The sequence below is a fragment of the Notolepis coatsorum genome (assembly GCF_963971535.1).
Source record: "Notolepis coatsorum genome assembly, chromosome: 7".
Taxonomy (NCBI): Eukaryota; Metazoa; Chordata; class Actinopteri; order Aulopiformes; family Paralepididae; genus Notolepis; species Notolepis coatsorum.
This window is the reverse complement of record NC_140171.1, coordinates 43,359,661-43,375,555: the sequence shown is the minus strand read 5'-3', so window position 1 is coordinate 43,375,555 and position 15,895 is coordinate 43,359,661. Positions and strand designations below refer to the sequence as shown.

At 43.6% G+C, this 15,895-nt stretch overlaps 1 protein-coding gene across 2 annotated transcripts in view; it reads right to left on the bottom strand.

The window, feature by feature from the left end:
• fggy (FGGY carbohydrate kinase domain containing) overlaps positions 1 to 15,895 on the bottom strand; it is a 65,569-nt gene that overhangs the window by 12,737 nt on the left and 36,937 nt on the right. For both annotated transcript variants that reach the window (XM_084319148.1, XM_084319147.1), the window contains 5 exons: positions 8,961 to 9,112; positions 7,572 to 7,660; positions 5,159 to 5,278; positions 2,773 to 2,897; positions 525 to 628 (listed from right to left, as the gene is read on the bottom strand). In XM_084319148.1, coding sequence (XP_084175274.1) covers positions 525 to 628; positions 2,773 to 2,897; positions 5,159 to 5,278; positions 7,572 to 7,660; positions 8,961 to 9,089 — 567 coding nt within the window. In that variant the 5' untranslated portion in view covers positions 9,090 to 9,112. The remainder of the gene's footprint in view (positions 1 to 524; positions 629 to 2,772; positions 2,898 to 5,158; positions 5,279 to 7,571; positions 7,661 to 8,960; positions 9,113 to 15,895) is intronic.

Genomic DNA, 15,895 nt, shown 5'->3' with positions numbered 1-15,895 from the left:
CAACCCTGATATGGATTAATAAATTAATGTGAATGAACTCCCACTGAATATTTAAGTCTGGTTCCATGAATTCCTAGAAAGTATATTGTTCAGAGTTATGCGGTCATTACTATAAATAAGAGATGATTTATCTCGACAGATTGCTTAACTACTGTACACCATCAGTCAAATGTAGTATGTCAGCTCAGAGATGCAATGTGCAAAGTCCCTTTCAAAAAGACAAGAGGACCTGTTTTTAACACAGAGTATCTTGAGCACATAATCTGTTACTGAGAGAGTGTAGTCAGAGGAGGTACTGTGTGTTGGCTTCAGAACAATGCCGTGTTTGATTGGTAATCCAAAACTAAACAGTTGGTCTTCTTTAACAGAACGTTATCCTTAAACCTCCGGCCAGATCCTTCTCTGGTATTAGATACACTGCATGAAACCCAACTCGTCTAAAGAAAAAAACACTTGTTGGCAAATGACACATATCAGAATAAGAACAGCCACATTATTTCCTTGGAATAAATATAACCACTGACAGCCATGTGACAGGACGAGGTTCCACAGATCACGGCCAGGCGCGAGGCAATAGAGCGGTCTTCACAAGGCAGGTGAAGGCCTCGAACATCCGCACCTATCACACCTGAAACCAAAATACATTGAAGTAGATACACATTTTATTTACATTCAGTTCCCAGGTGTTCCATCTGAACTCTGAGAAATGGCCTCTGTACCCCCCACGATCCCGCGTGTTGCACTTGTTGGCCGAGCTTCCTCTCTGGGCGTATACCGATAAGGTCGGTTTGGTTAGTGAAGCCACTAAATAGAACCTGCATGGGTCTGAGAAATGCAGAAGGCCTTTGTTCTAGTTTGACCTCTGGCACCTTATCTTTACTGTCGTACGAGTGGTGGATCCTCTATGTTGTAGAAAGTTCTTCCGTCTAAAAGGGTACGGCTCGGTTTGTTTCTTTAAATCAAGCCTTTTTCTACCGCAGTCTCCTTGACTTTTTTGTTTAGTTTAAATGTAGTAGCATAAACGCTGTCAGATCTAAGAATACAAAAAGAGAACAATATACTACAAAAATAAATACAATATAATGTTTACAAAACCACTGGCGAGAACCCGGTTGGGGATGAATCAACCTGACCTGAGAATTTGGACCCTTTTTGAAGTAGATCTCTAACCTTCACATGAAATTCAGCAGTGACAGTAAATGCTGGAATAATGTTTGCCAAGCTGGTTTGAGTTGGAGAAGGTGGGAGGTACGCTTGTGAAACAGGGGCCAGGGGCGTACATCACTGAGGTGTGTACAACGGCTAAAAGCACAAAGCGCTTTGACCTCTCCACTGGCACTGACACAACAATGTGTGATCGGCAGAGGTCACGGCTGCGAGGGGGGGCAGAGGTCAGAGTTCGTAAGCAGTTTAACTCATTGAACAAAACCAGATGGCCGTGGTCTGGTTTCAGAGCTAGACTGTAGGTCTCCCTGCTGCACTGGATCTTTACAAAGAACTTACGGAAAAACAACAGTAGAAGTTAACTAATTGCTTGTTATGTAGTTTTCACCATGAACAATAGAACTACCGGTAAATGAATATCTTTGTGTCACGCAGAGAGAATGTTAGATAGATATGATTACAGAGGATTCAAGTTCAGTGCAGTCTTTCACTAATATTCCAGGCCAGGCCTCGCTGTCGCGTCTTCAGCTGGTCCAAAACTCTGCTGCTCGGCTGTTGACAGGGACACGCAAACGGGAGCACATCACTACTGTCCTCGCCTCCCTTCATTGGCTGCCTGTGCAGTTTAGGGTACATTTTAAGATCCTGCTGTTTGCTTATAAGGGCGTTTTCACACCTAGCTCGTTTGGAGCTGTTGTTCCGGAACCTGGAGCATGTACCCCCTATTTCGGTTCATTTGGGCATATGTGAACACAGCAATCGCATTCTGTTGCGGAACAAAACAAGAGGGCCGAGACCGCCTAGAGAGGGTGGTCTCGGCGCACTTCCAACCGAACCCGAAGCGACTTGTACGCTGTGAGAATGCAATCGACTTAACAAACCGACACAACTCACTTGCCGTACTGTATACGCGTTGCATGATGACACTTTCGCATTGAATTGTGGGCGGGATCAGTTTGTAGTCTTTAGGCAGCTAGATCGGTAAAGTTAGCTATTCCACTGCACTTCCGCTTTACATTGAAATCGGAGAGGAGAGCGGGGGGAGCATAATGAATGTGGATGAGAGCCGTGATGTAAGTGGTTGCAGCTACGGCTGTGGGGGCGCTAGAGACATGATCGAATAGACTTTTATGCACACCCCAAAATCTGACCAATGAGTGAGTTTGCTTGCGCGTGCGTTTGTTTTGGTCCGCTGTTAACACAGCCGTGTGAACACAAACGAACTAAGGGACAAGTGCAACATTGTATCATTATAGTCCCTGTGTCTCCCTGAATCGGAACAAAGCAAACGAACTACAGGTGTGAAAACGCCCTAAGTTATAAAGCAATGAATGGATTTTTGTAGTTCTGTGTACTTTGTATTGTGTTCATGTGTTTTTTTTTACTATATGGTTTTTACTGTGAAGCACTTTGGTCAACCATGTTGTTTTTAAATGTGCTATACAAATAAAGTTGGATTGGATTGGATTCATTTGTTTATTCAGATCGCCATTAGTGTCACTCAGGTAACAACTCTTCTTCCTGGGGTCAACTAATAGGATTTTTTTCAAACTACACTTAATATGAAATGTTGTTGCATATATGATGGTTGTGAAACTGGGCCTATACCTAGGCCTCCAGCATGAGCATCGATGAGAGAGGTGCCCACTGCAGTACCAGCATCCAGCCCCATCTCAGCTGCCGCCTCCTGGCTGAGCCCCTCACCAACCGGGGTCCCTGGACAGCATGCCTGGCTGCCTGGATTAACACCAACAGTCCAGATTCAAAAACCACTAATGCAGATAACTCAGTAACACGTTACTTCAATCCATGACTTATTTGGGGGTATTAATTTAATTCTGTAGCTGCTCTGTCGATAGAATAATATGCTTTTCTGAACTTTCTTTATCCATCATAATTCAGAACATAGATCTGATTTATTCCACTGTTTACAAATATTACCAATATAAACACACATTGTACAGATACAAAACACAGCAAATACAATTAGAAACTAATATTTACCTAGTGTTAGTCATTAGTCCTTGTATCAAGAACTAGAGAATGAAAATGTGTCTCCATCTTCTCTACTGAGTTGTTTAAATTTGGATCACTGATTGGGCATAGAGCTTAATGGATTATATGTTACAACTGTGTATAATCCGTTAGAAGCTATTATAACTGGCTTATAATGTGTTATGTCTCCATATTTTCAGAAAATATGCCTAAACGTACATACCCAAGTAAATGGAAGATTGCTCCACTTGTACAAGGTCCTGCATGTTATTGGTATCTAGGGACATCTATGGATCTCAGGGAATGTATTTATTCCCAGTGTCAGAAATATTGTGTCTGTTACTATGCTTGAGTAAATTGTAATGAACCAAAGGAGAATATAAATGATTACGTATTATTATTCATTTTTGACGGTGAATAACACCATGCTAACATTGACCAGGCGTGTAATATTGCCACTGAGCTCATTCAGCACCTTCTTGAGATCAAGTGTACAGAATATCTAAGCAAATGAATAAAGGGCAGATCATTTACAGGGGTTTTTGTAGATACAGTACAGATTTTTGCCATCCGGACACATGCCATTTGAAATATGAATATGGAATATCAGGCCTATAAACTACCTTATTATGGTAGTTATCTATGGATCGGGCCAAATCTCCTCTTTCCAATGGCAGGGTTACATTTGGATTTAGTACCACCAGGCGCCCATTACAGAGCAGCAAAGGCCATGAATGAAATCTACTGTAAGTACAGTTACTTTTGTATAATGTCCATAGCTCCGCCATCTTCACCAGATTTTACTTTTTTATTTTTTTTTACGTTCACAGAAACGTAAAGAAACAATATACGTTGTATTTTATGGCAATAACCTTTAGGTTTGTTTGACCCGTGAGATATAATCTCCAGCTCCAGCTTTGACAGCGACTGGTGTGGACTGGGTAGTGTAGTTTTATGAAATTTCAACGTCCATCAAAAGCCCTGGGTCTCCTCTTTCTTAGGACTACAACGATTTCATGACGGCGTAATTTCCTTGTGTCTAAATCATCCGGTTTCCGTTGCAATGCTCCGAGATTCTTATAAACTCATATTTACACTTAAAATCATTGGTAATATACACTGCTGTTTTGACAGGCTTAGGGGCTACATTTGAAAAAGAAACTCAACATTAATTAATACGAACTGCCTTGATCTATTAATGCCGTGAAATAAGGGTTTAAGGGGTTAATGAGGTAAATAATTCATCTGAATATCTTTATAATATGTCATATATTTGAGATGTAAGAGCCATTTCTATGTCCAAATATAAACATAAAATTAAGAACTCACAAATTGGACCAAACAAAAGTTAAAAGCAGATCATGGAGGCTACTGTGCATGACATCTACAGTCGTGATTCTAATGTGTCATCATCACAATACATTTTACAGTGATATATTAATGACAAATTCCATGTGACATCTTGAATAATAAGTAACAAATTATTGTACATGATACCTATAGACCACTGCAACACTTCCGGTATTCTGAAATGATGGAGGAGAGAGTGGGGGGAGAAAATGAATGAATGTGGATGAGCTATAGTCACTTTTTCGCACCTACTCCCCAACTCCGCATGCGCAGATTGCCCACAGAGTCTCTCTGGATTGTTCAATCTGCACATGCAGAGTTGAGGAGTAGGTGCGAAAAAGTGACTATAGCTCGGCCGAAAAAGTGCAGATCAACTTGGGATTGGTCTCTCCGTGTTCAGGAGACTCGGGCGTATAAACGTCTATTGGAACATGTCTCCCGCACCCCCACAGCCGTAGCTACAACGACTTAATGTCAAGGGTCTCATCCACATCCATTAATTTTCTCCCCCCACTCTCTCTCAATGAGCTCAATCAATGTAACGCGGAAGTGCAGTGGTCTATTGTTTTTTTCCTTTTTTAGTACAGGGTTTCCTTTTTAAAAGAGAGAAAAATACATGTTTTGAAAGTGACAAGTTGTGGTGGTTCACTTGCCTATTTTGGAATGGTTGTTTTCAAGGAGGTCCTCCAGGCCAATGGCCGTCCAGAAACTGTCATCCCATCCTTCTGGAGGACAGTAGGTCCACTTACACACCAGAGTACACAGAGACCTGCGGTGGAAGCTCACATATTACTAAAGCATGCTTATTAATGCAATGTCCTTTGATCTTTTAGTTTTAAATGCTTGCTCATATGATTTTTTCCCTTTTTCTTTTTACTCCCATATGGCTACTAGCAAGAGTGTAACATTACAAATTATACTCTCTAGTCTAGAGTTTACACCAATGGTTCTGAAAGTGGAGTCCAGGGTCCAAAACTACAGTTAAAATGATTACTCCTCACCTTTAAAGCCCTCCATAGCCTGGCCCCCCATACCTGACTGACCTCCTTCTCCCTTACCGCCCCACCCGATCCCTCCGGTCCTCTTCCACTGCCTCCCTCACCGTCCCGTCATTCAAATGAAAAGGCTTTGGTGATCGGGAATTCTCACATGCTGCACCACGACTCTGGAACACCCTCCCTCAGACCATCAGAGACTCTCCCTCACTCTCCACCTTCAAATCCCGACTCAAAACCTACCTGTTCTCCCTAGCATTCAACCTTCCCTACCCATAACCACCCCGTTTTCCCCTGCCCTACCTTCTCTCCTCTTGTGTCGTCCCCCCCCCCCTCGGTTTCTCTTACTTAACGTCTCCTGTATTTGTTGTCTGTTACTCATGGTTTTATGTTCTTGTGTATTCATATTGTTCCCTGTGGTTCCGTTTCTTTGTTTGTTTGCCTATTGTCAGCGACTTTGGGTCATTGAAAAGCGCTATACAAAATAAATAAATTATTATTTATTATTATCTAGAAACAATGATCTTCTCAGATAGGGGTCCCTGAGACAAACCAAATGGGGGTCCCTCATCTATTACATGTCAATGTGGGGGTCCCTCACCTATTACATGTCAATGTGGGGGTCCTTCACCTATTACATGTCAATGTGGGGGTCCTTCCTATTACATATCAATGTGGGGGTCCTTCACCTATTACATGTCAATGTGGGGGTCCCTCATCTATTACATGTCAATGTGGGGGTCCTTCACCTATTACATGTCAATGTGGGGGTCCCTCATCTATTACATGTCAATGTGGGGGTCCTTCACCTATTACATGTCAATGTGGGGGTCCCTCATCTATTACATGTCAATGTGGGGGTCATTCACCTATTACATGTCAATGTGGGGGTCCCTCATCTATTACATGTCAATGTGGGGGTCCTTCACCTATTACATGTCAATGTGGGGGTCCTTCACCTATTACATGTCAATGTGGGGGTCCTTCACCTATTACATGTCAATGTGGGGGTCCCTCATCTATTACATGTCAATGTGGGGGTCCTTCACCTATTACATGTCAATGTGGGGGTCCCTCATCTATTACATGTCAATGTGGGGGTCCCTCATCTATTACATGTCAATGTGGGGGTCCTTCACCTATTACATGTCAATGTGGGGGTCCCTCATCTATTACATGTCAATGTGGGGGTCCCTCATCTATTACATGTCAATGTGGGGGTCCCTCACCTATTACATGTCAATGTGGGGGTCCTTCACCTATTACATATCAATGTGGGGGTCCTTCACCTATTACATGTCAATGTGGGGGTCCCTCATCTATTACATGTCAATGTGGGGGTCCCTCATCTATTACATGTCAATGTGGGGGTCCCTCATCTATTACATGTCAATGTGGGGGTCCCTCATCTATTACATGTCAATGTGGGGGTCCTTCACCTATTACATGTCAATGTGGGGGTCCCTCATCTATTACATGTCAATGTGGGGGTCCCTCATCTATTACATGTCAATGTGGGGGTCCTTCACCTATTACATGTCAATGTGGGGGTCCCTCATCTATTACATGTCAATGTGGGGGTCCCTCACCTATTACATGTCAATGTGGGGGTCCTTCACCTATTACATGTCAATGTGGGGGTCCCTCACCTATTACATGTCAATGTGGGGGTCCTTCACCTATTACATGTCAATGTGGGGGTCCTTCACCTATTACATGTCAATGTGGGGGTCCCTCATCTATTACATGTCAATGTGGGGGTCCCTCATCTATTACATGTCAATGTGGGGGTCCCTCATCTATTACATGTCAATGTGGGGGTCCTTCACCTATTACATGTCAATGTGGGGGTCCCTCATCTATTACATGTCAATGTGGGGGTCCTTCACCTATTACATGTCAATGTGGGGGTCCTTGACATGAAAAATAATCAATGGTCTACAGTAGACTATTATGGATGAGAAAACATCTGCACATTACAACATGGAGCAACATAACCGCTTTATCACAAATCAACAATTTATCATCACCATCACTACGATCGTTATATCCCCCAGTAAGGCTCACCTTGCCAAAGAGCCTGTGGCCTTCCAAGACAGGAAATCTGGAAGGTCAAAGAAGTGTGCGGCTTCCTTCCAGCAGCTTTCCTTCAGGTTCTGGAGAAGAGGGAAGAGGACTGTGTTGGGATCAATTTCAATTTCAATTCAATGCATTCAAGGTGGATTATCTTTATAAATTAAAATACGACTGAACGACCTTTGGAAATGTCTTAACCCTGATAAGTAGATTCTGCCTACTACCAGACACCATTTGGCCTGGTTGGAATTCCAACCAGAGAAAGCACCAATAAGAGCAGCAGGCTCTGAATCACTAAATAATTCTAAATTAGGGCGATTTGGGAGTTAATAAATAGTTTGACACTATGCTAATATGTCTATACCACTGTGCACTAGAGAGTGTAGCACTCAAGCTGCAAGCAGGGCACTGCTACACTAACAATACCACTTACCCTTAGCCGCCAGAGTTGTACCCCTCCTGCTGACTTGTTGTACACAATTTGTAAGTCGCTTTGGATAAAAGCGTCAGCTAAATGACTAAATGTAAATGTGAATCCAGGCAAAACTCTGACCAGTTTGAACACGGAACAATGTTCCCTTCAGATGCCTCTAAAGGACAGTGTGTTAAAAGTCCTCCTAGGGGGCGCCCTCGTGGCGCATACCATAGTGCCTCGCGCACCTACGCGGCCGACCCGGGTTCGATCCCAGCTCCCGTCGTTATTTGTCACATGTCTTCCCCACCTCTCCTCCCGTTCGCCCTCTCCTCTGTCGGTCCTGCGTGACCAATAAAGCTGTAAAAATGCTAAAAAATTATTAAAAAAATAAAAATGTCCTCCTAGACAGGCAGGTAATAAAAAGCACATGCCACAACCTGGCAGTCAGACAGAGCAAAGTACAGCAGAAGGAGAAGGAAGGAGCATCTATCCCCAGGCCATCAGGATGCTCAATGACAATGACACTATGTAACAACCCCTCATCTACACTCACGGCACACACATCCACATGTACACACTCACTTTAAACAAACACTCACCTTAACACCCACTTTACTCACTTTAACACAAAATTATATTTATCCACTATTAAAGATATTTGCACTACATTCATACCTCATTTGCACCTTACCCTAAGTTTTGTACCTCATTTCTGCATTGTACCTCACTGTTACCCATTTTACTCTGTATTGTATATATGTATATTGAACATTCCTTTACTTACTTTTTACCTACTTCTTAATTACTTTTTTTTACTGTATGAAGCACACTCTCAGGGGCTCATACAGAAACAAGCATTTCATCGTAAAGTATTCTGTATGTTATTATGACAAATAATAAACAAACTTGAACTTGAACAGCAGTAAAACACCTACTGACCTGTGGCGACCTCTGTCACCTCTCACCTCTTTGAGCCAGAGCAACTTGGGAGGCTGCATCTCTGGTGACATGACCCCTCCCACTCTGCTCAGGACCCCGTGCCCGGTGCCGGTTATACGGGCAGCCTGCTCCGCGGCACGGTGGTCCATCCACATCACCACATTCCTCTGGCGCTCACCTGCAGCCCGGAAGCCGGGAGTGGAAGAGAAGGGTTGTTGTTTTTAGTGAAGGTGAGAAACAACCAAGACCCAGGAATTCGGCTTCCGGTTTAGCACAATATGTAGTGCACGCATTTGGCAATTGCTCCGCTCCCACCAACGTTAATTTCGTTTAAAAACATTATTTGGACAATACCAAAAGAGAATAGACCACATCGTATGTATTGATAAGACCTTCTACTAACTATATCAAAAGACAACATGGGTAAGGATAGAAAGCCGGTAAAGAAACAAGATACGGTAACTTCTGAAGATGGCGCTGCTCCGACCGGCTGCCTCTCTGTTCGCTCCGTCGAGACTGTGTTTACTTTTGTTAATATTTATAGTTTTTAGAGTTTTGTTCGTACCAACTGTTGGTGCATTTAATGTATATGACCGTCAGTCACTCATAGACATTGGATTACGGGAAACTTACCAACTGGATTACTCACTGGATCAGCTTTCCGAACCGCATCAATGGCCTGAAGAAATTCTCCGGAGATCAGGACCAGATCCTTTGTTCCTAGACCCCAGGAACAGAGGAACCAGACGGCGAGGGAAGAGGGCTGGGATCCGTAACAGGCTGAGATCCAGACGCCACCGTACACCACTGCCCAGTATATTGCTAGCCAATGTACAATCAATTGACAATAAACTGGATGACATCCGAGCAAGGATTCAATATCAAAGAGACGTTAGGGACTGCAACGTCCTCTGCTTCACCGAGACGTGGTTGATGCCGGACGTCCCAGACCACGCAATTCAACCGGCTGATCACTTCTTTATCCATCGCAAGGATCGGACATCAGCAGAGTCTGGTAAACAACGTGGAGGAGGTATTGCCTTCATGTTTAACAAAAATTGGAGCGACCCAACTAACGTGAAGGAATTATCCAACCACTGCTCCCCAGAACTGGAATATATAACCATCAAGTGTCGTCCTTTCTTCCTCCCGAGGGAGTTAACGGCGATCGTCCTGGTCGGAGTGTATATTCCACCGCAAGCCAGCAACAAGGTTGCGCTCTCCAGACTACACGACGAGGTAAATAGAATCCAAATGGCGAATGTTAACGCCGCCATTTTAGTTCTGGGAGATTTCAATAGCGCCAATCTGAGAAAGGTATTGCCTGACTTCTATCAGCATGTGACTTGCAACACCAGAGGCGGTAACATCCTAGATCACTGTTACACGCAATTTAAAGGTGGCTACAAGGCTCATTCTGATAGTGGCTTCGGTAAGTCAGATCACGCATCCATTTTTCTTTCACCAAAGTACAGACAGAGAATTAAAAGTACTCCCGTAGTCTCGCGAGAGGTGCAGAAATGGGATGTGACGTCAGAGGAGACGATCCGGTCAGTGTTTCACCACACAGACTGGAATGTGTTCCGCGACACAGATAACATTAATGCCTACACGGAGACAGTGCTGGACTATGTTTGTACTAGGGTGAAAGAAACAATCCCCACTACCAAAATGAAAGTTTACCCAAATCAAAAACCCTGGGTAGACAAATCCGTCCGTGAAGCTCTGAGAGAGCGCACCAAAGCATACAACGACGGCCTAGAGGCAGGCAACATGAATGACCACAAGGTGGCGCGATACAACGTAAGGAGGACAGTGTCAGAGGCCAAACGACGCTACAGGGATAAAATTGAACTCCAGTTTGAACAAGCTGACTCTAGAGCTATGTGGCAGGGGCTCAAAACGATGACAGACTACAAAGGCGCCTCCCTCAAACTGAACAGTGACATCTCCTTAGCAAATGACCTCAATACCTTCTATGCGAGGTTTGATGCTGGTAATAACAACACCAGCTCACAAGCCTCGGCAATGGGGGGGGGGGGGGGGTCGGCTGCTGATGGAGGCGCAGTGTTCAGGGTAACAGAGCATGAGGTGAGGCGGACCTTTAAAAAAGTGAATATCAGGAAGGCAGCAGGTCCAGACGGCATCCCCGGCCGCGTCCTAAAAGTCTGTGCCGACCAACTGGCCCCAGTATTCACTGACATATTTAACCTGTCCTTAGAACAGGCTGTCATCCCCACCTGCCTGAAGAAGTCCACTATTATCCCTGTACCCAAAAAATCCAAGCCTGCTTGCCTCAACGACTACCGCCCTGTAGCTCTCACCTCCATAGCCATGAAGTGCTTCGAGAAGCTAGTAAAGGGCTACATCTGCTCCTCCCTCTCCATCAACATGGACCCCCTGCAATTTGCATACCGCCCCAACAGGTCCACGGAGGACGCCATATCCCATGTGCTGCACACAGCAGCATCACACCTGGACAAGAGGCAGGGGAACTATGTGAGAATGCTATTCATCGACTACAGCTCGGCATTCAATACCATAGTCCCCTCCATACTCATAGCCAAGCTCAGGGACCTGGGCTTGGGCTATGACCTCTGCCAGTGGGTCTTGGACTTCCTGACTGGCAGACCCCAGGTGGTGAGAGCAGGCAACTGCACCTCCTCATCCATCACCCTCAACATAGGGGCCCCCCTGTGCTGTGTTCTGAGTCCCCTCCTCTACTCCCTGTACACACACGACTGTGTGGCTCAGCGGAGTAGCAATACAATCGTCAAATTTGCTGACGACACAGTGGTGGTGGGCCTGATCTCTGCCAACGACGAGAGGGCCTACCTGGAAGAGGTCAAGGTCCTGGCAGGATGGTGCCAGGAAAACAGCCTCTCCCTGAACGTCAGCAAAACAAAGGAGATGATTGTGGACTTCAGGAGGTCGGGGGTCAAGGACTACAGCCCCCTCAGCATCGACGGGGCACCGGTTGAGAGAGTCAACAGCTTTAAGTACCTCGGAGCCTACATATCCGAGGACTTGACATGGACCACACACATTAACAGTGTTGTGAAGAAGGCACGACAACGCCTCTACTTCCTCAGGCGCCTAAGGAAGTTCCAAGTCAGCCAGAAGATCCTTAAGAACTTCTACTCATGTACAATAGAGAGCATCTTGACCGGCAACATCACCTCCTGGTTTGGGAATAGCACTGCACAAGACCAAAGCAGACTACAAAGAGTGACACGTTCAGCCGAACGCACAATTGGAGGGGGGCTCCCCACCCTCCAGAACATTTACTACAAGCGTTGCAAGGGCAAGGCTAAGAGAATCATTAAAGACTCCAGTCACCCGAACAACTGCCTCTTTGAACTGCTGCGGTCAGGCAAGCGATACAGGAGTCTCAAGGCGAGCACAGAAAGACTCAGAAGAAGCTTCTATCCCCAGGCCATCAGGCTGCTAAACGAACAATGAATGAACACTACACAACAACAACCACCAAACGCACATAGCACACACATCCACACGCACACACTCACTTTAAACAAACACACTGTAGCACCCACTCCACACACTTATAGCACACACCCACTTTAAACAAACACACTGTAGCACCCACTCCCCACACTTTATATTTATGGATGAAGGATTGCACTACAACTCGTACACCTTACTGTAAATTGTACCTAAAATTGTACCTCATCCCATTTCTGCTTTGCACTAGATAGTACTGTACATTAGTACACTGCATAGTATTGTGTATTGTATATTATATGGTAACTCAGAACATTGTACATATGTCTATACCGAACACTGTGACCTCATTTTCTTCTTCTAAATTCATGCTATATTATGTTATTATGTTATTTGATACTATCTTGTCTAGCACAGTCTCTGGAGCGTAACAGTAAGAAGCATTTTGTATGAAAGTATTCTGTACTTCTGTATGACAACTATTAAAGAACTTGAACTTGAACTTGAACTTCAGCGGCGCCGAACGTAACAAAACAAAGAAGACGCGTTCTAACCGACGCGGGTTCCGAGCCGACGGCGACAAGCCCCGAAGAGGAGAATGAAGAGGAAAATATACCGGGACCTTCGACTATGGTCCCCGACGAAGAGACAATAAATGTCAACATAACAGAAGCGACAGGAACAAGCTCCGTGAAAGATAGAGCAGCTGATCTGGATAAGATAATAATAGCAAACAAGTCCAACGTCACCGTCACTGTACCTAAATCACCAACTGAAACAAGCAGTACTACCACTTCACCCGATTTCAACACACTGACTAACCTGATGATAGAACAGACTAACCTGATGAAAGATCAGATTACAAACATCGAGGAGCTCAAAGCACACGTCGATGCTAAATTCGATCGCGTCGACGATAAATTAGAAGAAGGCGAAATAACATCCGCATTGTAGGGCTTGATGAAGCAGTAAATTGCGAAGACGCCAACTTTCCAACAGTGCTATCAACGATTTTGGGTAACAACCCTCCAAACACAGTGCCGGAAGTGGACCAAGTTTACAGAATCGGTCCTCGGGGGCAAAGAAACATCGGGCCAAGAGTCATCATTGTTACTCTGCGGAAGACTACAATAAGGGATGACATCATCAAAATTGCTTGCATCCAACGTGGGAATCTGAAATATGGTGATAAATCAATATTTATCTACGAAGATCTGAGCAGAGACGCCATCGCTCGACGTCTACCATACAAGGAGGTGATGCAAAAATTGTTCAAATCTGGTCACAAGCCAAGGCTATCATACCCGGCGCTGTTATCGATCGTGGGCAGTGACGGCCACAGGTTTGGTTTATACACACCTAAAGATGCTGAGGATTTTTTGAATCGACATGGAGCAGATACCCCAAGGCAGGACGACAATGCCTGAAAACAGATAAGCCTCTTTCTCAGTGTATACCAGTATTAGAATGACTTTATTGTGTTCATCAAGGTAGCAGACGATATGCAGGCCGTCTATAACAATGTGTACTGTGTATAATACGATCCGTAATACATTATAATTTCAGACTCTGGTCTCCGGGGAGACAAATACATATCAATGCAAAAAGATCAATCTGGAATATTCTGGGTTTATCGCTCGAATGCCCTGGGTCTCTTAGATCATTCTGGAACATAACAACAGTCTATTGCACTAGTATATTCTACAACCTTCTAGAATATAATGCACCATGACAACGAAGGCCTACAACTCTAACATTAAACATCCGGTGTGTATATACATAGCAGATAATCAATTGAATGAAGTTCAATCAGTCCTTAATAATACTTTAAAAATTAACCACACCTAAACGTATGAACACTACAAGGTTATTCTAACAATTTAAGTAATCACTCCATTGATGAAGTGACTGGCACATTGAAGCTCTAAAAGGCTCTGCTTTTCTATTTTATCTAATCAGAATTCGGTTCTAGTGGCTTCTCCACGTTGATTATTATTCTATCTCTCATTCCTTATCTATATCTTTCTTTTATTTTTATTTTTTTCTTCTCTTCTCATTATTCTATTTTTTATCTATCTTTTAACTTACATTGTTCTTTTCCACTGTTCTTCACATTAAGGTGTCAATATTTCTCTACAATCTTTTCCTTTTTCCTGACTTTCCTACATGTTAGTAGAGGGTTCAAATGAATATGTCGATGAAAGTTTATTCTCTTTTTTTATTTTTTGTCATTTATCACAATATTTCATTACAGTAAGGGAAGGTGCAGGACCAAAAGCGACATTCTATTGCAATAGAATGAAAATGTTAGATCCTATGGCAATTAGCATAGGAAGATTAGGATTACAATGCTCAGTTTGGGCAATCCGGTGGACTAAGGGAGAGAGTCATTCGCGGAGGATGTGTTTTTGGAACACAGGCCTGTACGACTTTCTGGGCGAGGGGAAAATAGGGGATTTTTATTTGTATATATATATGTTTTTAAGCTCGGCTCTCAACGGGACCTCATTAATTGGATGTACATCTATTGTAGCTTCGCACTCCAGAAGCATTACCAAAAACTACACAAAAACATGCATAGATTATGGCTAGTTTGAATATAATGGTATGGAACACCGGTGGGATAAACAAACAACACAAACGCAAAAGCGTGCTCACACTGATGAAAAAAGAACATGTGGACGTGGCTCTATTAAGCGAAACGCACATTTTAGAGGAAGACATAAATACGTTAGCGGATAACATATACCATAATATTAGTCACTCTTCCTTTGGGTACGAGAACTAGAGGTGTAGCCATAGTCGTCAGACGTAAATTAAATATCGAATTGAAAGGGGTATGGTCGGATGCTGAGGGGCGTATAACTATAGCTAGGATTGTACATAATAACAGGAAAATTGCGTTGGCAGCAGTATATGCCCCAAATTTGTACGAAGTGGGTTTCTTCACTTCACTAACCGGAGAAATGTTAAACCATCCCGAGTACTCATATATAATAGGTGCGGATTTTAATGCCATTTGGAATCCAAGGATGGACAAATCTTACCTTGCCTTTTCCAGCGAACAAAAAAATTCATCTAAAGCATTAAAAGATTGGTCAAAGTCTACAGGGGTAATTGATTTATGGCGTTCACTTAATCCCATGACCCGTAAGTACTCCTGTCGTTCGGCGAGACACAACACATTATCCAGAATTGATTACGTCTTTGCATCCCCGAGAATATTTGATAAATATGAAGTGGAAATGATACCCAATGCGCTATCAGATCACTGTTACTTAATCCTGAAAGCAACATTTGGTACACTATCTTCCCGGGCCCCAAGATGGCATTTTAATACTATGCTGCTTAAAGGATAACTCCACTATTTTGGGAAATTAGCTTATTTAACATCTTCCCTGGAGTTAGACAAGAAGATGCATACCTTTTTTGTCTCTGTGCGTGCATTTTAGCTTTGGGAATAGATGCTCCGTTAGCATAGCTTAGCTTCATCACTGGA